The 22,320-nt window shown below is 43.7% G+C and overlaps 1 protein-coding gene across 2 annotated transcripts in view; it reads right to left on the bottom strand.

The window, feature by feature from the left end:
- Positions 1-1,375: 1,375 nt before the first annotated feature.
- Ca10 (carbonic anhydrase 10) overlaps positions 1,376-22,320 on the bottom strand; it is a 546,239-nt gene continuing 525,294 nt past the window's right edge. For both annotated transcript variants that reach the window (XM_045159300.1, XM_004655625.2), the window contains exons 7-10: positions 21,997-22,069; positions 7,475-7,629; positions 4,411-4,585; positions 1,376-2,711 (exon numbers count right to left, since the gene is read on the bottom strand). In XM_045159300.1, the coding sequence (XP_045015235.1) occupies positions 2,689-2,711; positions 4,411-4,585; positions 7,475-7,629; positions 21,997-22,069 (426 nt within the window). In that variant the 3' untranslated portion in view covers positions 1,376-2,688. The remainder of the gene's footprint in view (positions 2,712-4,410; positions 4,586-7,474; positions 7,630-21,996; positions 22,070-22,320) is intronic.

The following is a 22,320-nucleotide window of genomic DNA, read 5'->3' as shown; positions in this document are numbered from 1 at the left end:
AGCAGATTAGGGAAGGAAAACCATTTATTGATAGCTTACTATTTATTTTTGTTTAGTTATTTGAGAGGGAGAGAGAAAGAGAGAAAGAGAGAGAGAAAATAGGCAGCCTTCAGCCACTGTAGACACAAGTACCACCATGTGCATCTGGCTTATGTGGGTCCTGGGGATTCAAACCTGGCCCCTTTGGCTTTGCAGGCAAACACCTTAACAGTTCAGCCATCTCTCCAGCTGCAGCTTACTATTTCTTAGGAAAGTTTTATCATGGCAGGAGCAGACAGCTAGTGCCACATTGTCATATCATCAAGGAGGAAGTAGAGAGAAACCTGCTGCCCAAGATATGTGGTTGTTATTTGATTGCTAATCTAATCAAGCTGACAACAGAATTTAACCATCACAGTAGCTTCTTGTCTTCCTACCTCCCTGTGCTCCTTCTTTGATACTGGTTTGTGCCTTCTGCTGATTATCTATACTTCTAGTTTCGCTAGTCTGTGTCCCTCTGGGTCCCATGACAACTAGCCCTGCCCCGTGAAGGGGGAGGCATGGTGTGATTCGATAGACTGCTGGTCACTGGGCCATGCCACGCAAATGCTTTTTGGGCACCACTTTGAGGGTTGTCAGTTACAGGCATTGTGCTTCCTTAAGAAGCTACAGAGCATTTAAGCTGTGTAACTCACCGAGACAGTTGGCATCTCTAGAACATAGATTCACAGAAGTAACCTGTCCAGGATCACAAGGCAGGTGGGTAACAGAGAGAAGTAGATTCATTCTTCCTGTTTGAGAATCTTCATGTTGTTATAGACTAGGGAAGATAACCAACAGAGGAAGCAAAAGGCCACATGAAGCTAGACTGCCAACTGTTCACCCTAAACCTTTGTAAATATTTGTGTTTTTTTTTTAATAGAAAAATAGAGTTGCCCCATACCTATTTAGCTAAGGATATCCTATGACAAATATGTAAAAAGCAAAAAAGTAAATTCAGTTCAGTGCATTGGTTTAACTATGAAATAACTGGCTTTGAATTTTCCATTGCCAATCTGCCTTGTCTCTAGGTGGGGTTTCGATAGATATCTCTGTGAATGTTTCCATTTGCACAAACTCTCCACACCTGTGCCTCACCTCTTGTTAGAGACTGTGACAGGAAGGAGAGATGAAAGTTAATTTTCATTTGACCACCAGCCGAACATCCAAATCTTCCCTTGCAGCAGGTAAGCGTGTATGTTTGCTCAACAGGGTATTAATTACCTGGCTCTGGGACTCGTCAGACAGGCTCTGACTGCCCCACTGGCTGGATGGAATTGTTTGTGGACCCAGCAGGACCCAAGGACTTCAGCAGGGAGCATCTTCTTTCTCAATAAACTCAGATGTGGCCACTGGACAACTTGTTAAACACATTTATTGATTTTTTTTTGACAGTAACCAAACACAGTGAGTGACCATTATAAACAAGAAAAGAAAGGCATTCGTTTGTACTTTGTGAGATCTGGCTGCACCTGGAGAGAAAAGACACCCCTTTCCCAGGAATTTACAAGGCAAAGTGCATTCCTTCAACGGGAGCATCACAGGGAGGGGGAGGGAGGATGGCAGTTTTGAAACGCAAGGAATCTGTCGCCTGCTAGGTCAGGCCTAAGCTCACCTTAGGTGAATGATGGAGCCATGGAGTGGAATTAAAGTTATACTTGCTTAGCAAATGCATTCCTGATTGCCACAAACTCCATAAAACTGCAAATAAAACAAACAAACCAAACGAACAAACAAACAAACGTGGAGATGGAGGGACATGTGAAATCCAAGAATGGAACTATATGGAGCCAGGGCTTAGCCTGTCAGGAAGGAGAACGGATTATAAAGCCAGGAAAATGAAATTAATGCATTAAACACATTTATTGAGCTGTTAACAATAACCAAACACAATGTATAACCTTTGGGAAACAAGAAACAGCAAATGGATCGATTCTGATCTTGGCAAATCCTACTACAGATATGTGACAAAGAGGGAAATAATTCCCTTTCTTACAGTCTGTGGTGATATATATATACACAATGTGTAGCTCTTCCATGTCTGTTGCTCTTTTTTCTTTTTTAAGTCGTTGAGTAAACAGAAGAATTGTAATCTAGAAATTAATGTCCTTGGTCAACTTTGTCCTGGCTCACCTGTCATCAGCATTCTCAGAGGGTCCCAGGACATTATCAGAGATGATTAGATTCCGAGTCCACTTGATGCTTTCACTGCTGTTTTCTCCTCTCTCTCTCTCTCTCTCTCTCTCTCTCTCTCTCTCAGAAGAATGTTGTATGTACAAAGTTTGAAAAGTCTCATTGAGTAGCTTTATTAGTTCAGGAAAATGGTATCAAAATTGTAATCAGGTTAACTGGTTATTTCCTTTTAAGACCTTTTATGATTCAGCCTTTTGTTTCTGAGACTTGATTTTCCCATCTTGAAGGTGGTTTGAGTGTGTACATATGTTTGCATGTATGTGTGTGTGTGTGTGTGTGTGTGCTTGTGTGTGAATGTATAAGAGATGCGTTCCTCTGTCATGGTTTTGCAGATACTTTTAATGAAAAAGGGGCCAATCCAAGGAATGAATGAGGCTTGGGAAGGAAGGGAGAGCAGAAAGAAGGGGGGCATTCTGGGTTACGTCAATTCACAGTTGTAGCATTTCACTGAGGTGGGATTCTTCTTGGCTTGGTTCTCTACTTTAGAAGCCATTCATTTACTGGAAAGAGAAGAAGGAACAAAACCAGACACACACACACACACACACACACACACACACACACACACACACACACCACAAAACAAGGTACAATTGAGTTAATGTTCACACAGCTTGGGGGCTTACTCCAAAGGGGGGTTGTTCAATAAATGTTTGCTTCCTTATTTATGTCCCACCTACTCCTTTTTCCAGGACCCACTAGACTTGCTAGCCCCCTGTGGCCTCCAAAAAGCTAAAATGAATTAAAATAAAAAGAAAATTGCTTGCACCAAACTAGCCACACTTCAGTTGTTCATTAAGTACATAGGCTCAATAGTACTGTATTGGATAATGTTGGTATAGACCATTTCTATGATGCAGAAAGTTCTAGTGGAGGGCACTGATTTAGATTGAAGATGGGCAAACTTTAGCTCACAGCCCAAATCTAACAAATTATGTTTTTTTAAAAACTGAAGTTTTATGGAAGTACAATATAGCTATTCATTTGCGTATTGTCTATGGCTGATTTCATATCGCATCATTAGAGTGGGTCAGGGCCTACAGGTCACAATAGCTAAAAAGAAAATAAATAAAATAAACACCTCATTTGCAGCCCCTTTACAGAAAAAGTGTGCCAACCCTGACCAAGACTATAAGCTCTGGTATGGTCAGGGCCATATCTATCTTCATTACCACTATGTTGTCACTGAAACCTTAGTACCTTCATATAACAGGTGTCCAATAAATAGGCGTGGAATAGAGTAGTGAATGAACGAATTATGTATCTATTTATACAGTAGTACAAGCTGGATGGGAGCAGCAGATTTAGAGTCTAGGTACTCTGTGACTGTCCAAAGAGAGAAAAGAAAGAAGGGAATGTGGAGGGAGATAAGTGAGGGGTAGGGATCTCCTAAAAGCTGCCTGTAATAACCGAAGTCCTTGTATGGGGAAGCATCTTGTTGTTACAAAGGGCTCCCCATGCAGGCCCTTGTTGTACCCTTACAACAAGCTGTGACAATTGCTAGGCCCTCCAGGAAGTTGCCAGGGCCAGCTGGGCAAAGATCTGTGTAGGTTTGCATAACTTACTAGATCCAGGTTCAGCACTTGGGTATCCTAAACCTTTTTCCTACCTGTATTTCCCTTTCCACATTCAGAGTTTGTCAATTACTATTTAATCAGTGTGTGGAAGAAAAGAGAGAGGGCTGGGTGTGTACTGGGTGGTCAAAGGAAGCAGATATTATTTTAAACAGATACCCCCTTTAGTAGGAATAATAACTACTTCTAGGAGCATAGCACTGAATAAAGGTTTGACCACCCACATTCTTTCACTAGACCCCAATAGCCTGACACCCTTAGCATTGGATCCCTGTTCAGAGGACACATAATCAAAACTCGGATGCTTCCTTATATCTGCAATAAGAGTTAGTCTTGGGGAAACCATCTGTTGTGAGCACTTCTGTAAAATGACAGTAAAAAGGTTTGATACATGTAACATGGAACCTTCTATATGCATGTTGATACAGACCACATATATCAAACATACAGGCTTCACCAACATAAAAGTGCTATGCAAATGGGGGAGGTGATGGTCCTACTGTCACAGTTTCTCTGGTGAGAGATAGTGCCAGGCCTCTACGAACAGGTCTGAGCAGAAAGAACAAACTCTGGTCTGCACTGTCTGTTCTCTGAGCCTTCTGCTCTTTTGAGTTTCTGCACCTACCTCTATACTGGAGCTTCTGGGCTCGGTTGTTTGGACAATCCTTCCCCTGCAAACTGAAGTTGATGTTGGTGCGGATACAGCGGTTGTTGAGTGGTTGGACAGGCCTGAAGTTGTCACTCATGCTCAGAAAGATCTGTGATGGCTGATTCTGGCTGAGTAGGCGTAAGGAATGCATCTGAGGAGAGAAACAGCGGTGAGATCCAACCTGTAGATTCACTAGGGAAGAAGTAAAGCCAAGTAGGCTGTGGCCAGGCCAGGTGGCACTGGCTGTCTGGGAAAGGCCATGAGTCCCTCTGAACCTCTCCTCTGCGCACAAATGAGCTGAAGGGCTCCTGAAGTCTCTAGGCATGGAGTGACTGTGTGCATTGATTCTGACCCTCAAATGCATGCAGTTAGCTGTTCTCAAGAGCTCCTGCTTTCTCTGATGCCCCATGGCTCAGTAATTCTGTGGCCTCATATGGATATTACTCAGAGCATAGTGCTTGGCCCAGGGTCAGTGCTAAGTAAGCTGGACCAATGCAGTTCCTTCTCTATGAATATCTGGGCCATGTTTTACCACAAGGTGAGAAGCAAAAGAAGATAACTGTCTGCAGAAGAAAAGAATGAAGTAAATGTGCTGGAAGGAAAAGAAGAAAAGGAGGAATAAGAGGAGGAGAAGAGGAGTAGAGGAGGAAAAGAAAGAACAGAGATGAATAGCTTCTGGCATTCTGACTCCAGTGACTTCTCTGCCTCAGAATCTGATGTGAAACTGTAAGATACCCTGATAGTTCTTGAACAAATCCTTTCTCTAAGCTTAAGCTATTTACAGGAGGTTACTGTTCTTGTTATCCAGTGAGTCCCAACCAGTACCTACAGGATTAGGATCTCACACTGTGGTTGTGAACACCACGGATGTGGGGTTGTGTTAAATTTACTCATCTTTGTTTTAAATCTTTAAAAACACCCGCGATCACAGAGCACCAGACCAGGAGCAGATGCATGGAACATGCCCTTCATGGTAAAGAGCAGAGCAACGGGCCTGGAGTGTTCAGTGAGCCAGAGGGCAGGCCTTGTTCCTCTGCAGTTCTGAGCACTGGATCGTCTGAGAAGATCTGAAAAAAGCCCACATTCAAGTATGCTTGTGAAATGCTGCATATGGTGATGCTTCTACTTGGGGTCTGACACATGCATTATTTCAAAAAGCCCTGAGAAGTCACTCCATCATGAAATCCATATAGCTTCATATTTGTTATTTTCTTCAGTGCTGGGGAGCAAACCAGAATCCAGTAACAGTCAAGCACTCTATCACTGAGATGCACTCCAGCTTACACAGCTTTTTTAAACCTGGCTTTCCTAAGCTTGTGAGGTACTGGGGGGAATTTAACCTGGGCTAGTAGACTTTGCAAGCAAGTGGCTTTAACTGCAGAGCCATTCCAGCCAGTTTTTTTTTTTTTTTTTTTGAGGTAGGGTCTCATTAGCTCAGTCTGACCTTGAATTTACTATGTATTCTCAGGGTGGCCTTGAACTCATGGCAATTCTCCTACCTCTGCCTCCCGAGTGCTGGGATTAAAGGAGTGCTCCACCACACCTGGCTTCAGCCTAAGGTTTAAAAAAATATTTTTCTTTATTTATTTTCAAGGAAAGAGACAGTGAATGAGAGAGAGAGAGAGAGGGAATGGATGGGCATGCCAGGACCTCCAGCCACTGCAAACAACCTCCAGATGCATACACCACTTAGTGCATCGGGCTTTATGTGGACACTAGGGAACAAACCTGGGTCATTTGGCTTTGGCAGCAAGTGCGTTAACCACTAAGCCATCTCCCCAGCCCCTAAGATAGTTTTGTTTTCTGAGACAGGGTCTTATTCTGTAGCCTGAGATGGCCTGGAACTTGTGGTAACCCTCCTGCTTGAGTCTCCTGAGTGTTGAGATTTGAGGCATGAGGCACTCACCCAGCTGTTTCGTAAACACTATTGCTGTAGAGTATGATTTTGGAACCAGCTCTGCTATCTTCTCTGTCTCAGACACGTGCCATGACTTCTATAACTAGTTCATGCTAATCCATTTCAGTTCATGACTCTGTATTGGCTCAGGGAAATTTGTAGAAGAGGGGGCGGAAACACTGTCAGAGCCACACATTGGGTCATGATACACAGACACATTGCATCCTATCCATAACTGATGGCTAACCCCACAATGCACAGGGAGGATGCTAACAATGGCACCAACTATACTGAGTACAAAACTAATAAAAAAAATTATTTGTGTGTATGGATAGGCATGTATGCCATGGCATGCATGTAGAGATCACAGAATGACTTCAAAGTGTCTGGGCTTCACTTCTTTGAGGTAGGCTCTCTTGCCACTACAAAAGACCTGCCAGACTACAATTTAACATCAGACAAGTTTTCCCATAAGCTTTGAATTCTCCTGGTCCCACCTCCGATTGTAGTGGGTATACTGGGATTGCAGCTGCATATATCACTTTGCATCCAGCTTCTTGTGGTTGTTGGGAGTTGGATCTGGATTGACAGGCTTTGCAACAAGTGCCTTTAACCACTGTGTCATCTCCCAGCGACCCAGATGCCGATTCTTTAAATGAAGGCGCCTTGGTTGTAGACGTCAAAACTCCCAAGTAGAAGGTACTGGTGACCCTCAGTACCTCAGATTATGACTACCTGGAGAAAGGGTCACTGTCGGTGTAATTAGTTAAGTTAAGAAGAAGTAATTAGGGTGGGCTCTTCAAATTCAATATGACTGGGACCTATTTAAAAAGGGCAGATTCGGACAGAGACTGGCACGTGGGGAGAACAGCATAAGCATGAAGGCAGAGATCGGGGGTGAAGTATCTCATCCCAAGAACACTGGTTTCCCTGCAAACCACAGATGCCAAGACATGGGCAAGGAGCAGTATCTTTCTCATAGCTCTCAGAAGGAACTAGCCCTTCTGACACTAGCCCTGGGCATCCGGTCTGTGGTATGTGGTTACAGAAATTCTAGTAAATGAACATCCTAGGCACTACACCAACCCAGCCAGTCCACTCATCATCATTCCTCATAAGCTAAAGAAACAAAGGGCAGCTCACCTGCATCCTGGTTATATACACAGGCTTGTTCATTATTATCCAACTTGCTGTCTCATAACAAGGTGGGATAGTCATTGACCCATCGTAAGTGATGAAACTAGAGGTCTCTGGATAGAGTTCCTCTATATTAAGTCCCTGTAGTAAATATGCATCATCTAAAAAAGAAGTTAAGAAAGACAAAAGTTGGTACATTGAGAAAGTGTGGGTATTGCTGTTAGGTGTATATTATACATTGAAATATGAATGTTTGAGTGCAGAACGTTGTATCTGTCAGGATAGGTGCAGTAACAAAGATTCTTATTACTAATCTCCCCATTCAATCAATTCATTTTCATCAAGAAATCTCGTATTTTAATTATTTTGAACAACTAAATGTATTTATTACCCACAAGCATTCCGGGCATTGGAGGGCTTCCCTCTGTGTCATTGTTGTTGGTTCTTGGTGATCCCGACCCTTAGAACAGTCACTGTATGTTTGAGTTGTGGTTTGGAAATCACAATGAGAGAAGGAAAGGGAAACACTTTAAAATATAGGGACTCTTAAATCATCCACCTCAGAAGTGGCACACACGAGTCCCTTTTGTCTACTACCCATTGGTAGCAAAAGAACTCCCATAGCCAAGGCTGATGTCAGGAATCTAAAGAAGCGAGGTGAGACTGCATCCTGATGAGCTGAAAACAATGTCTTCTCCCACAGAGATTGTTTGAAGAGTCTCTGATGAGGACCCTGAGACCTAGGTGCGGAGTGTTATGGCTTGAATCTGAATGTCCCCCATAGGCTCAGGTCTTGTAGGCTTGGGCCCCAGCTTGCGGCACCATTTTGAAGGGTATGGAGCCTCTAGGGGAAGGGGCCTGGCTGACAGAAGGCCACTAAGGAGCAGGTCTTTGAAAGTCTTCTCACCCCTAGTTCCAGCCTATTCTTTCTGCATCCTGTCTGGCACCACGTGACTAAACTTCTGCCTCAAGCTCCTGCCACCACAGATGGATGGAGCTGATCCCTCTGCAATCTCTTTTCTGCCACCATGGACTAAAACTTCTGAGTCCATGAGCCAAAATAACTTTCTCTTCCCTTAAGTTGTTTCTATTGGGTACTTCATCCCATAGACAAAACAAGTAATTAGTATAAATAGGTATTACAGTCACAATGACATCAACAAATGGAGGTGTCAGGGCCTATGGAAATAGGGTCTGGCTACCATTTTTACTTATTAACAAAGCTTGATTCAAACTATGTTAAGAAAATACATCTAGAAAGAAACAGAACCTGACCACATCTTACCATGATGTTCGATAATCAAGTTTAACAACTGGTTCTCTGTTTTGCAGCTCTCTCACTCATAGGCACATGCGGATGGCATTTTCTTTCACATCTGCTTGACGTATTCATGCTCTATATTTGGTATTAAGTGTTGCTTTCTAATCACGTAATAGAGTGTGGGGCTGGAAAGATGGCTCAGTGGTTAAGTGTGCTTTCTGTGCAAATGTGAGGGCCCGAGGAGAATGCCAGAGTTCACATCTGTAGAATCCACATAAAGTAGCTGGATGTGGCCACACCTGCCTGTAACCCCAATCTTTCAGGGGAACAGAGACCTGAGAATAGAAGGAGCTCTGCAAGTTCTGGAAACAGTAAGAGATTCTGGCTCAATAACAAGACCAGGTAGAAGAGTGACCTTCCACTCCAGCCAACACAGGCCAGCAATCCCCACCTCAAGCCGATGTAGGGGGCGCTGCAAGGACATATGCATGTGCATATAACACACACACACACACACACACACACACACCATATTTCCTATACACACACACATGCAGATACACATAAGCAAAAAGAAAAAAAAAACAAAGAGAAAAAGAACTTGTATATAATAAGACAATATGGATGAGAGAAATAAAGATACCATTCCAGTTATCTAAAACAATTAGTATTAGCATTTTGATATATTTCCTTTTTTTTTTTTTTTTTACTGTCTTATGTAGCCCAGTTTGGCTTGAACTACTGGTTCTCCATCTCCCAAGTGCTTGGGATTACAGGTGTGTGCTACAACACCTGGAAACAGTTTGATTTTTACTTTCTATTTCAGTAACAACACTTTGTGCTTGAGCATTGAGGGACTGGACAAGCCCAAGAGGAAAGACGCAGTGGGCATATGACTGGGAAGTCTGTCCAGTGGCCCATGTGGTCAGCTGCTCCTATGACAAAGCAGTGGTGTCCAGGTTGCACACTCATGTGCTGGTCCTTGTGAGCTGGGGCAGTCATCATCAGCTTCTGCTGAGTTTTCTGTGTTTTTAAAATGCATTTGTTAGGGCTGAGGAGATGGCTTGGTACTTAAGGCACTTGCCTACGAAGGGTAATGACTTGGGTTTGGTTCCCCAGTATCCACATAAAGCCAGATGCACAAAGTGGTGCATACATCTGAAGTTCATTTGCATTGGCAGGAGACCCTGGTGTGCCCATTATCTCTCTCCTTGAAAACAAATGAAAGATATTCTTTTAAAAATTATTATTATTTTTATGTGTATATGTATTATTTGTGTGTGCTTGGGCATGTGTGTGGAGGGCAAAGGACAACTTCATTGTGTCTGTCCTCTTCCTCCTTCTTTGTGACAGAGTCTCTCTTGGTTTTGCAGCTATGTGCATCAGACTAGCTGGCTCCTGAGTTTCTGGATTCTTCTAGCTCCACACCCCCCCCCATTGTCACAGGCAGATTGGGATCACAGAAGTGTGCATTACTTTGTGTCTGACTTGTCTTTATATGGGTGCTGGGGAGACTGAACTGGGTAGCCAGGCCGGCCAGCAAACACCTTTAATTGCTGAGCCATCTTTGCAGCCCTTGTATTGAATTTTCATTCGTCTTGCCTGTGATTGTTTCTTAGGCTTTGAATATGTGTCAGGCACTGAGCTGAGCAGGTCAGTTAGGGGACTGCATGTTCTAGCCACATGCCTGATGTGCAGAAGAGAAAGGCCAACTCCGTCTGGCGTGGGGAGATGTGGGAAGGGATAAATGGATGAACTGGCCCGAGCTGTCTTGAATGACAGGCAGTAATCAGTGTGGGGCTGGCAGGAGGTGGAGACGTCAAGGGTGCTGTGGACAAGAGTCATGCTAGAGAAAGCACAAAGACGTTTAGAGTGCTGTGTGCCTGGGGACAGCTGAAGTGTGGGCAGGATGCAGAGGAAGGGGCACTGTGGGAAATGAGGCTGGTGGGGGTGACACAGGCCACATCCGGAAGGCCCTTGTCTACACTGCTGGGAGTTTGAGCTTCATCATGGAGGCAGTTTGGAGCCGCTGATGAGTGTGAGGCCAGGGCAGCACCATCAGATTTGCGTTCAATGAGGCTTGCTCTGATGGCGGCTTGGCCTGAAGATTAACATACTGAATGAAAGAAGGAAGCATTCGGCACATTTTTATGAAAGGTCAATGTGATTTGTTTAACCAAGCTTGCATGAGGAGCATATTGGGTACTCTAGCATGCTGCTATGATTGTATTTTATTTTATTTGGAGCAGTGGGGAGGAGGGAAGGACGGAGATGGTAGAAATAAGGGGTAACCTGGGCACAAGTGGAGCAAAGAAAAAGAATATCTGTGCTTTTCTGAAAGTAGATCCAATCCCTATGCTGCAGCCATCTTTTAAAATCATTTATTTTTAAAAGTATTTTGTTTGCATGTGCATATGGGATGTATGTGTGTGTGGGGGGTGTTATGTGCATGCATGCATGTTCACATGTGTGTGCAGGTGTGTGTGGAGGCCAGAGGTTGATGTCAAGTGTCTTCGTTGGTCACTCTCTATTTACTGAGGCAGTCTCTCACTTGAACCCAGAGCTAGTTCATTCAGCTAGTGTAACTGTCCAATTTGTCCGGAATCCCTTGTCTCTGCCTTCCGCCATGCCCACCCAGCTGTTACGTGGGTGTGGCGAGCTGAATTCTGGTGGTCCTCACATTTGCAAGACAAGCACTTCATCCACTGAGCCATCTCCCAGCCTCTATTCTTAGCATTTTTGCATGAGTATATACATGCTGCATGTTGAGCATATTTCCTCACACCCCCACCTTCCCTTCCAGTACCCCTTTCCCACTTCTGTTACTTCTCCTTTATCCCCCTGGACAGTTTTATATCTATTTCATATCACATATACATGCAGGATTTTATATAGCTATATAAATCCAGGGACTACAAATGAGAGAAAACAAATGCTATTTGTCTTTCTGAGACTAGCTTAATTCACTTAATATGATTATTTCCAGTTGCTTCCATTTGCCTGCAAACCGCATGACTTCATTCTTCTTTATGGCTGAAAACAAAATTCCGTTGTGTATAGATACCGTATTTTCTTTATTCCTTCCTGTCGTTGGATACCTAGGTTGATTTTTGTCATTTATCTCTTGTGAATAGTAAGGACAGGGTTGTGGGAGGGGAGCAGACTAGAAGCAAGAGGCAAAGGTGATGTTTATGGATAACCTTGGGCATCAGGGTAGCAGCGCATTTTCAAAACACCAGAGAGCCACTGCGGCAGGCCTGCTGAGATCTTGTGGGGACAGTCCGCCTCCTATTCTCTTCTGCCAGAAGCTCAGGTCATCTGAGGGCACACACAGATGCCACCCTCCGAGGATCCTCATTCACCACCATGTCCTTGCCAACGGTCTTGTTAATATTCATGCTTGCTCTCTTGCCCTTTTTATTTCCTACTCTCCCCAACCAGGAGAGATCAAACATGAAGCATCTGGGCTTTGAACTCTGGCCTAGTTTGAATACTGACGTTGCTGCTCAATGTCTACATGACCTTGGACCTGTAGGTGACCACTGGTGCCTGAGTTCTCATACCTTCAAGCGCACAGATGGTTGAATGAAGTACCTGGCTCACAGGTTACTGGAGGAGCGATGCTTTACAAGGACTGCCTAGCACCAGGCTCGGCCTAGGTCAGTACTTAGTATTGCTGGATCGTATTGGTGTCACCATCTGACGTTCGGTGTCCTTGCTCAGTTGTCCTGGGACACCCACTGCACCTCCTTCTCATGAGTCTCCCAGCTGGCTTGAGTACACTCTCCTCACATATTTGCTGAAGTAGCTTGCCAATAACTATTTACCTATGTATGCTGCGAACCTGTGAGGAAAAAGTCTTCACCTTTTATCTCAGAATCTCTGCTCTTCAACACGAGGTCTGCCACATCCAAGAATGAATGCTCAATAACCATGGATCCAATGAATGAATGAAATCGCTTCTGCCCAGCAGCGCCACCTGCTGGTGGTGCTGAGCAGAAGCCAAGAGAGAAAGGCAACATCCCACCGATGATGGGAAACATCTCTAAGACTCCACCTTGCTTTTAGTGCATTCTGCCCTCCCCACCTTATAGATCACACCCTAAGTGTTGGCCACGTTACAGTTCCATATGGCATTACAATGAGTCCACACCAAACATGCACATACCCTCATATTTACCCTCAAATTGACATGCATATGACAGTATTCCTTCTTTTAGGTACTAAAATTTGAGGACCCTGTAATATAAATAAGTAAATAATTATGTTAGTATATATTGGTATTTTTCTCCCCTTGGAAACTTGCTGGGTAAACTTTGTAGAACAGAGGTAGTGGGACCCAAGGGAGGGAGGAATCTAGGTCAGTCAGACATTTTTGGCCATGGTGTTCAGGCACAGTGACGTGTTTCCCACAGACAGAAACTAATCATAACCCACGAGCTGTTTTGTCTATCAATTATCTATCTATCTAATCTGTCTATCCACTCATTTAATATATTATCATCTATCTATTATCTATTTATCTATCATCTTCTATCTATCTATTGATCTCTATCTGTCTATCTATCTTTCATCTATCTATCATCTTTCCAACTATCTAGCTAGTATACCTACCTTATAAGGAATTAGTTTATAGAGGTCAAAACCCTAGACTTCAAGTCAGAAGTCTTAATACAATTCTAAATTCCAGTTTTGGTTATGCTAGTAATTTACTCTTTCTTTGGGGAGATTTCACATACCTTCTGCACATCTGCGGATAATCTCCAAAGCTATCTTCAGGTAAAAATATTTCACAGATGCCAAAGCATGTCTCAACATAAAGAAGTTTGTATAGCCAAATTTATCTTTAGTAGGTCAAACTTTTGGTATGACCACACCGTATACTTTTGTGTCTTGGCTACATCTTTACAGGATGGGATGACCCCTTGGATGATCAATATGTATAGAGTTTTGCTATGTTGAATCACTGCAGTTGATAGCTGCGCCTTTGGTTGTATTACATGCTACACTGTATCTATGATTTATCTTATACCGAGTTCTTCCTCATGGTTACAACTGCCCAGTTAACATTTTATTTATTTTTTCATTCAAGAAAAATACACTCTGATGCAATGCTTAGGGCCACACCATGGTTAATATTTCATTTACTCTGAGTTTTGACGACAGCCTCAGTCAAGTGCATGAAGCTGACACATGTGGACCACTGGCTGAGATTTAACATTGTCTGCTTCCTGCATGCACAATCCCAGTCAAAGTGGACCACGCCGGGGAGCAAATGGTGCGGTGCTTCCAGAGATCGATACTGTTGCTGATCAATATGGGACTATTTGGCAATTTTATTATATGCAATGACATTTCCTCTTGTAATCTGAAGCAAATTTAACTGAAATGAAAAAAGGTAATTACTCAAGAATAAAGTAATATGATTTTTCTTTGTTTCACACAAACAATAAATGAAAAAAAAGGCCTCTGAGAACTGGATTTTTGGAGGTAAACTGCTCCTTTTTTTCTGTTCCTCACTGACAAGAATAACGACTTAGACTGCGACATGGGAATGATGTGCGGCATTGCGTGCTTTGTGAAGACATTTCCAAAGCTAGTCCTTGGAAGTGAGAGTACGAGTTCAATTAAGCATAGAGAAAGGCACCCCAAGCAAAATGCTTAAACTCCGTGGTGATATTTCATCACATTTAACACTGTGTCCCCTCAGGAACTGTGTGGAGAACACTTCCTGACAACTGCCAAGTAGAAGGCACTGACAGTCTGACCTGTCCTCCCCAGTACATCTACATCTTACAGGGGGAGGGGATCTGTAGAGGAAGGGCCAAAGCAAAATCACAAACAGGTTAATACTGGAAAATATCTTTTCTTTTGTTTGCATGTGTATGTGTGTGTTTATATGCATGTGAACATGTGTATATGGACACATGTATGTGTGTATAAAGGCCAGAGGTTGACATCAAATAGCTTCCTATATTGCTTCTGCATTCTAGTTTTTCAGGAAGGGTCTCTCGCTGAATCCAGGACTCACCAGTTTGGCTAGATAAGCTAGTCAGAAAGTCCTCCTATCTCTGTCTCCCCAGCACTAGGATTTCAGGAGCATACCACCCCGTGCAGCATTTTACATGAGTGTTAGGGATCCAAACTCAGGTCCTCATGCCATAAACACTTCACCCTCTTTGCCATTTCCCCAGCCCTGGAAAATATCTTTTCAGGGGTTTGCTCCATGTTTATAAGAGCTTCTCTAAGTGCCTTCATTGGCATGTTTTTATTTCCTTGGAGAAAATTTATTCATACAGCAATCAAACCTTTGTAAATTTGTACTTGGTGATTCTCTGTTTTCTCATTGTATTGAAACTCACCATTATATTTACAAACCATGACGTGTATGTGGCATGAGTTGCTTTTCTTATTATTGTGACTGAATATCTGACAGAAGCAACTTACGGGGGGAAGGATTTATTTAGGCTCGCAGTTTAAGAGGATATGGTCCATCACAGCAAGGAAGGTGCTAGAGAAGATGTGAGTGGTTCACAGCTGTGGCAGCAAGAATGCGAGGTGGTTTGTTCATTGAATCAGCAGTCAGGAAGCAGAGAGGTCAGGCCAGGACCTGGATGGAGTAAAGCCCACCCTCCCAGTGACCCACTTCTTAAAGGTTCTACCACCTCTGAAAGCAGTTCACCAGCTGGGGATCAAGTACTGAAGTATATGAGCCTATGAGGGACATTCCATATACAAGTTATAATGAATGTGTCACATGAAACTGGAAGAGGATGGTGCTGCCAAAATCATTCACTGACGATGCTGGAAGAGTGTTCATTTACAGCCATGCTGTCATAGCTACTTCTTATTGCCCATTTAAGAAGGCTATTTGCAATCTATTACTTATTAATTTTACTACTTGGAAATACCATAAAATCTCTTTAAAAAATAATGCTGGTTCAGTGAAATCAGGTGGATTTTAATATGTTACAAATGTTACCTTTATGTAATTGAGTGTCTGCGTCTGCTAATTAATTAACACAAGAAAAACAGCGATATAGGCATTATTACAATACAGTACATTAAAAAATTAAAATATAGCAGGAAAATTACCAATAGCTTCTGAAAATATCATTTTTTTTCAGTGTCATGCTTTCAATCTTGACCCTCACTCTCTAGAAGGGAATTCAACTTTAATAAAATGGATTTTCTTTAGAAGACTTTCTCAATGCAGCCTGAAATTAATTCAGGTGGGTTTTTTATATTGTAGATCCTGGTTAGTGAGAGTATTTTATCAAATTTACTCAGACTTATGAAATCCATGCTTCTGGAGGAGGTAGTGGAATCTCGTGAAGTCAGTGTATGCACTCCACAGATTCAACCACAATAAATGAGCTCCATTGAAAATAAGCAAATGGCTCCGGTATGCCTTATACTGTACTCACCATTAGAATACTTTAAAAAACCAAATATTTTTACTTTTATTCATTTATTTGAAAGAGAAAGAGAGAAATCAGAGAGAGAAACAGAGAGAGAGAGAACGGGCATACTATGGCCTTCAACCACTACAAACGAACTCTAGACACATGTGGCCCCTTGTACATATGGCTTACTTGGGTCCTGGGGAATCGAACCTGGGTCGTTTGGCTTTGCAGGCAAGTGCCTTAACTGCTAAGCAATCTCTCCAGCCCTAGAATACTTTTAATTAAACACTATAATGACCTGTCTTCTACCTTCAGGAAGTTGCATACAACAATTTAGGAACACAAATAGATTGAGTTTATCAGGCATTGACCCATTATCTTATTTAATCCTCACCTCAGCCCTTTCAACATTAGCTTGCTGGTGAGATAATTATATCTCAGAGACAGAAACCTGCCTGAAGTCACACAGCAAAGGGGGAAGGTGGTAGAATCAGGATAGGAACCCGGATCTGATCAGCTCTGTCTCTTATCACAGTGCAATGGCACTTATGAGCATGGTGACCTTTACCACAATTCTCCCATCCTCTCCATAAGAGTCCTTCCTCTTCCTACAGTATTGCAGTTACCATCGAGTTGCTGGCACAGAGCACTTGACCAAAAGCAGCTTGTGGGAGGAAAGGGTTTATTTTGTCTTATAGTCTTAAGGGGAACCTCCTTGATGGCAGGGGAAAGGATGGGATGAGGAGAGGCTGGAGATCACCTCTGCCATAGCAGGGGGAACACCGCAGCATGAGAGTGAGTCAAACATCTGCAAGGGGAAAGAAGCCCTCCCCCAACAACACACCTCCTTCAGCAAGATTTCAATCACCAATTTTTGCCAACTGAGTACCTAGCATTGAGAACACATGAGTTTATGGGGGACACCTGACTCAAACCACTGATTATGAGTTCACTGGCATTGATTTTTTTTTAACAGCTCAAAAGAGTAACTTTTCTCAGTTTCCCTTTTTCCTAGCTATCCTCTCCATCCCCAGTCTTACATACCAGGTGTATGGGTCTACTGGCTGCCATGCTGTGCCCATCTCTCCCAGATTATATGCTTCCTGCTCCCTCCCTGTGCCTCCTGGGCTGGCTTGTGAGATGGTCACACAGGAATCTTTCCATGGTGGGATTGCAAAGATATCTTTAGAAGTAGTTCTCAACTCCAAGTCATGAAAATCTGAGCTGCTCTTTCAAAAGTGAGGACATGCCCCTCCTCTCTCCTCTATTTATTCTCACTCCCATGACTTCACCCAAGTTTAAATACCATCTGGATTCCAGTGTCTCCCATATTTACATCTCTGGTTCGTGGTCCTGAAATCCAAACTCATACATCCAACTGCCCACACCACACCTCCTCTTGTATGCCTGGTAGGAATCCCAAGCACGACATGTTCAAAATTTGCGATCCCCTTTCCACCCACAGACAAGCTTCATCTGAATCTTTCCCATCTCAGGAGATGTACATGTCTTCCTTCCTGACGGGAATCCTTGGCTCTGCTCTTTCTCTCTGGTTTAGCAAGAAGTCTGCTTTTTGTTTAAAATATACCCAGTCATTTGTCATCACCTCTTCCCTGTTGACCTGGTCACCACCAGTGCTATGGTCTCATCCTCTGGATGGCTGTGGTTACTTCCCATGTTCACCCTTCCCATGGTGCAGCCTCTTTTCAACCAAGAAACAGGGTGCTCTTGTGACAGCAAACCATGTCACTCTGATTGAAGAAAGTCATAGATTGACTTCTTGTCATGATATGGCTTCCAGGTGTGTGTGTGTGTGTGTGGGGGGAACACAAAGAGGACTGGCTGGCTCCATCTGAAGCTAGTCTGTGCCTTCTCTAGTTACTACGCATGCAGTTATGGTAGTGTCACTGTGTCCATCTACAAGACATGGATTTCCACTGATGGCCCCATGCCAGGGAGCACAAGCATAGGAGCTATAGAGAGCTTGGCTCGTGGTGAGCCCGTGCTATGAAAGTCTCTCTGTGTTTGGTGGTTAGTTGATGGAAACAAATGATAAAAGCAAGGAGATGGCTCTGGAACCTGAACCCAAGTTACAACAAAGAGGAAAATGTGCTGGATGAGTTTCATGCCATGGCAAAGGATATCAGGATTATAACTTGATTTATGATCCCATAGTTTACTTTTCTTTGCTTTGCGGGGTTGTGTAGCAGTTACTTTCCCACTGCTGTGATAAAACACCCAACAAGAAGCAGATTACGGTAGAAAGGGGTTTATGTTAGGTTATAGTCTCAAGGGGAGGTTTCGTCATGGCAAGGAAAGTATGGCATGAGGAGATGGCTGGGTGTCACAGCTTGTCATGTCAGCATGGAGGAAACAGCGAGAGTGAGTTCACTCTGTACACACAGCGGGACTGGACCAGTAAGCCTCAAGACCTTTCCCAGTGACACACCTCTTCTAGCAAGTCTCCACCTCCCAAAAGCTCCACCAGCTGAGGACCAAGCATGAGGCTCAATCGCAAACACATAAGGCTGTGGGGGTCATTTTATACTCAAGCCACCATAGAGAGGAAGCACGAGAGAGGAGGAACAGTACTCAGGACCTGTAAGCAAATCCTTGCCCTTCAGTATGGAAGGATGGATTGTGGCCTAAGAACTTCCCTCCCTTCCCACCCCCATCTTCATGAGAGGAGTTGATGTTGAACTTGAGCATCTTGTTCATGTGATTGGCATTGGGAAGTGTACGGCAGCGATTGTCAGTGTATTTCAAGTCTAGGCCTTAGGTAACATCGCTGTGAGCTCATGGGCTGATGGCAGAGATCTGCTCCAGATCCTGGAAGGATGAGGGCCACCCGGAGCAGCCTTCCTCAGCTGACCTGTGGACCTCCAGCCTGCCGCAGAGCCAGCTTTGTCCAAACCCTCCCACATAGTAGTGAGAAAAAAGTCAGCCCTTTCTGCTGAGTGCTTGTTCGTTATGTGGATGTTGCTGACTCACAGAGCTGCCTACTAGATGTGCAACCTTAGTTTCGTCTGCAAGCTGGGAACAATGGAATCTGCACTAAACAGGCAAAATGCTGCCTGCGCAACACAGGCCCTGTGGTAAGGAAAATGTTCATTTGGCATCAATTTCATTTCCTAATACTTAGCACCTTGCAGGGTGGACACACCATGAGAGTGAGCAAAGCAAATTGAAGCCCTGTTTGGGGTGTCATTCTGAGTAGCTGCAGTGGAATGAACTGGTTGGGAGACTGAAGAGGGATGGCCCTGGGTAGTGTGGAGGAAATGGCTGTGTGTGTGTGTGTGTGTGTGTGTGTGTGTGTGTGTGTGTGTGTGTATGTGTTGGGAGGAGAGGGTTGATTTTTCCCTGTCTCACTTAAGAAAAATGGAAGTAGAATATCCTCACAGACCCTCCCTGAGTTTATGGGTTGATGCCAGCATAACCCACTGCCTCTTACAGAGCTTTGTGAGAGATGTCCAGGCTGCTTGCTTCAGAATGACTTCTGTTTTCAACTCCTCTGCTTGCCCCAGGGTCAACCATCCCTCTCTGGGGCCCCAGGGAGTTTAGCTGGAGGGAAGAGAGCTGTGGGTTCCTGCTGTGTGAATCAATCCCTTTCTGTTAGTGTTCTGGGCATAGTGGTGTCTATGTCCTTCCTGAAAATCAGGCCATCATTATACCTGCACTACTATTCCCTTTAGGTATGTGACAAAGGTTGCTAAGGGGGATGCCTCTATTATTTCCTGCTGGCGTGTCAGGGCATAGAACACCTGCTATTAGGGGATCTGTTTACACTTCTCTCCATGCAGGTCAGGGTCTCTTTATCTTGTTTAATTCTCCTTTCCCCAGGGGCCTGGCAAGTATGAAGCATGGGATCCAGATGGAGAAGAGGGTATACCAGTTGTCTTCTCTTCATGTTTCTAGGAATATCTTTAGAGGTAGAAAGAACACAAGCTCCTTAGCAAGGCCTTAAATTTGGCTCCAGACCTTTCTTGGCCCCTCTCTATCATTGTGACACAAGGGAGAACACTTATTCCTCTATCAACATTGAGATGAGGAGCTGATGGAGAGAGAGAGAGAAAGAGAGCTCCTCCTTCTGAATGTTTCTATTACCTTCAGTGTCCCCGAGCCTTGTGGTGCTGTTACTCTTGTCTGGAATACTTCTGTTCTCTCTTTCCTTCTTCCTCCCTTTTCTTTCCCTCCCTCCTTCCTTCTTTCCTTTCCTTCTCTTTCTCCTCACTTCTCTACTTTCTTATTCTCTCCCTCTTCCTTGCTTAACCCCTGTGCCAGCAGCTACATCACTTAATATTAATCAGAGCAGTGCAGGGTGTGGGAAGGGGATAAAAGGCCCCCTAATGATTGACAATACAAACAGCAATCTGACACATTGTGTGTTGGGTCTTAATATGCAATTTTGTGGATTTTAATGGCCTCTAAACTGCAGATTCAAGATTATTTGAAAACATTTTATTTAATTTTCATGCTTTTTTAATCAAAAAGTTAAAAGAATAATAATGTTTTATGGGCAGTTATAAATTTGCTATTTACACGCAAGACAGAAATATCTCCCTGAGCTGAGCAGTCTAAGTGTGTTCTTGGAGAGGGCTGTACAAGAATACTGATGAGGAAAGGCACGATGCATGTGGAGAGAATTTAATTCCTCCCTCTGGGTGATGTGCAGATATCCAGGAGTAGTGATTCTCTGGTCTGTTCATCAACCCACCACCCTCCAACCTCTCTTTATGAGCGTTACCTGGCTGTGAGGAGGGCTAGTGCCTGGGCCATCTTTACATTCTTGCAGGAGATATTTGTTAAAGGAGGAGGTGGGTAGATGAAGGCAGGATTCTCAATACCCTGCCTCTAGCTGTCCAAAGTGAGGCTTGTGAACAAGCAGACTGCCTTTTCTGCATCATCTTGGAGGCAAGAGCTAGACACAGCTGAGCTCCTAGCATTAAAGGGGATGTGGGAGTTAGAATGTTTGCATACTTTTTTTGTTTAATCCCTCAGCAACGATTGTTAGTTACCTATTGCTTGAGTCCCAACTCCATATTTACAAGATTTTTAGAGACCCGAGGTTGGACTTTTTCACTTTGCTGACAAGGAAACAGGGTCAAAATAAGGGGACTCCTTGATGATGCTTAAAGAAAAGACTTGAATTTGTTTCCTGCTCACTCCTAACCAAGAACCTCATAACCCCTGGACTTTTGCCATATTGATTTTTCATCTCTTGTGGTGTGCCAGCTCACACAGCTTCCTCCAAATCCTTCAGCTTCTATAAAGGCTGCAAATGGTGGCAGAACCTCCTTTACTTTTCCTTCTTCCGCTTGGCACTCTTCCGTCTTCCTTACTGAAGTAGTTGAGTCCCAGGGGCTGGCAGAGCCCTATAGATTCATGGACCACAGAGAATGAAGGATACTATCCAGCCTTCTCTTGGATCTCCAGTCATATATAGAGAGGGACACTTGGGCCAGCTGAAGGCCTCTGAGAGGGTTGAGGTTGTGCCTAAAGTACCTGGTGGGTGCTTTTTCAATCACACAGTTGGCACAGCCTCAACCTTGGACAGCTGACGTGGTAGAGTTAGTCAGCCAGTAGGATCCCCCAGCTCATTACTAGTCCATGGGATAAGAATGACCACATCATCATAATCATTATTGCCTTAGGCAGGCATGGACGGCACAGGCACCGTGGGGACTTGTGTTTTAAATGGGCTGCTTTTGGCCAACCCTGACTCTCCAGAGTGACTTTTTGCAAAATTAAAGGATCATGAAGCTGAAAGGGGCCCACGGAGATCATCAGTTCTGGTTTCCTGCCTTCCGACAGGACTAACCTTTATAGAATAGTTGCTGTAAAGGAAATTGAACCAAACTTACTTTTATATGTTATTCTTGTGATAGTGTCTCTGTTGAGCATTCGATTAAGAAATGGGTTTGATGAATCAGAAACCTACGGAAGAAAAGAAAGTATCAATGTCTGGACAGCACTCTCCTAGGGCAAACATCTCTGTACATTCTCTTTCTTGTTCTTTCATATTGATTATCTGGCAAGTACCAAACTCTGTGAAGGATGGACATTGAGACCCCTTGTGGTGGTTTGGATGTGGGATATCCCCCACAGACTGATGTGTTTGAATGCTTGGTTCACACCCAGTTGGTGGCACTGTTTGGGAAGTTTGTGGGACCTGTAGGAAGAGGAAG

Source organism: Jaculus jaculus, chromosome 9 (assembly GCF_020740685.1).
Source record: "Jaculus jaculus isolate mJacJac1 chromosome 9, mJacJac1.mat.Y.cur, whole genome shotgun sequence".
Taxonomy (NCBI): domain Eukaryota; kingdom Metazoa; phylum Chordata; class Mammalia; order Rodentia; family Dipodidae; genus Jaculus; species Jaculus jaculus.
Note: the sequence above shows the minus strand (reverse complement) of the source record. Positions and strands in the feature narration are given on the sequence as shown.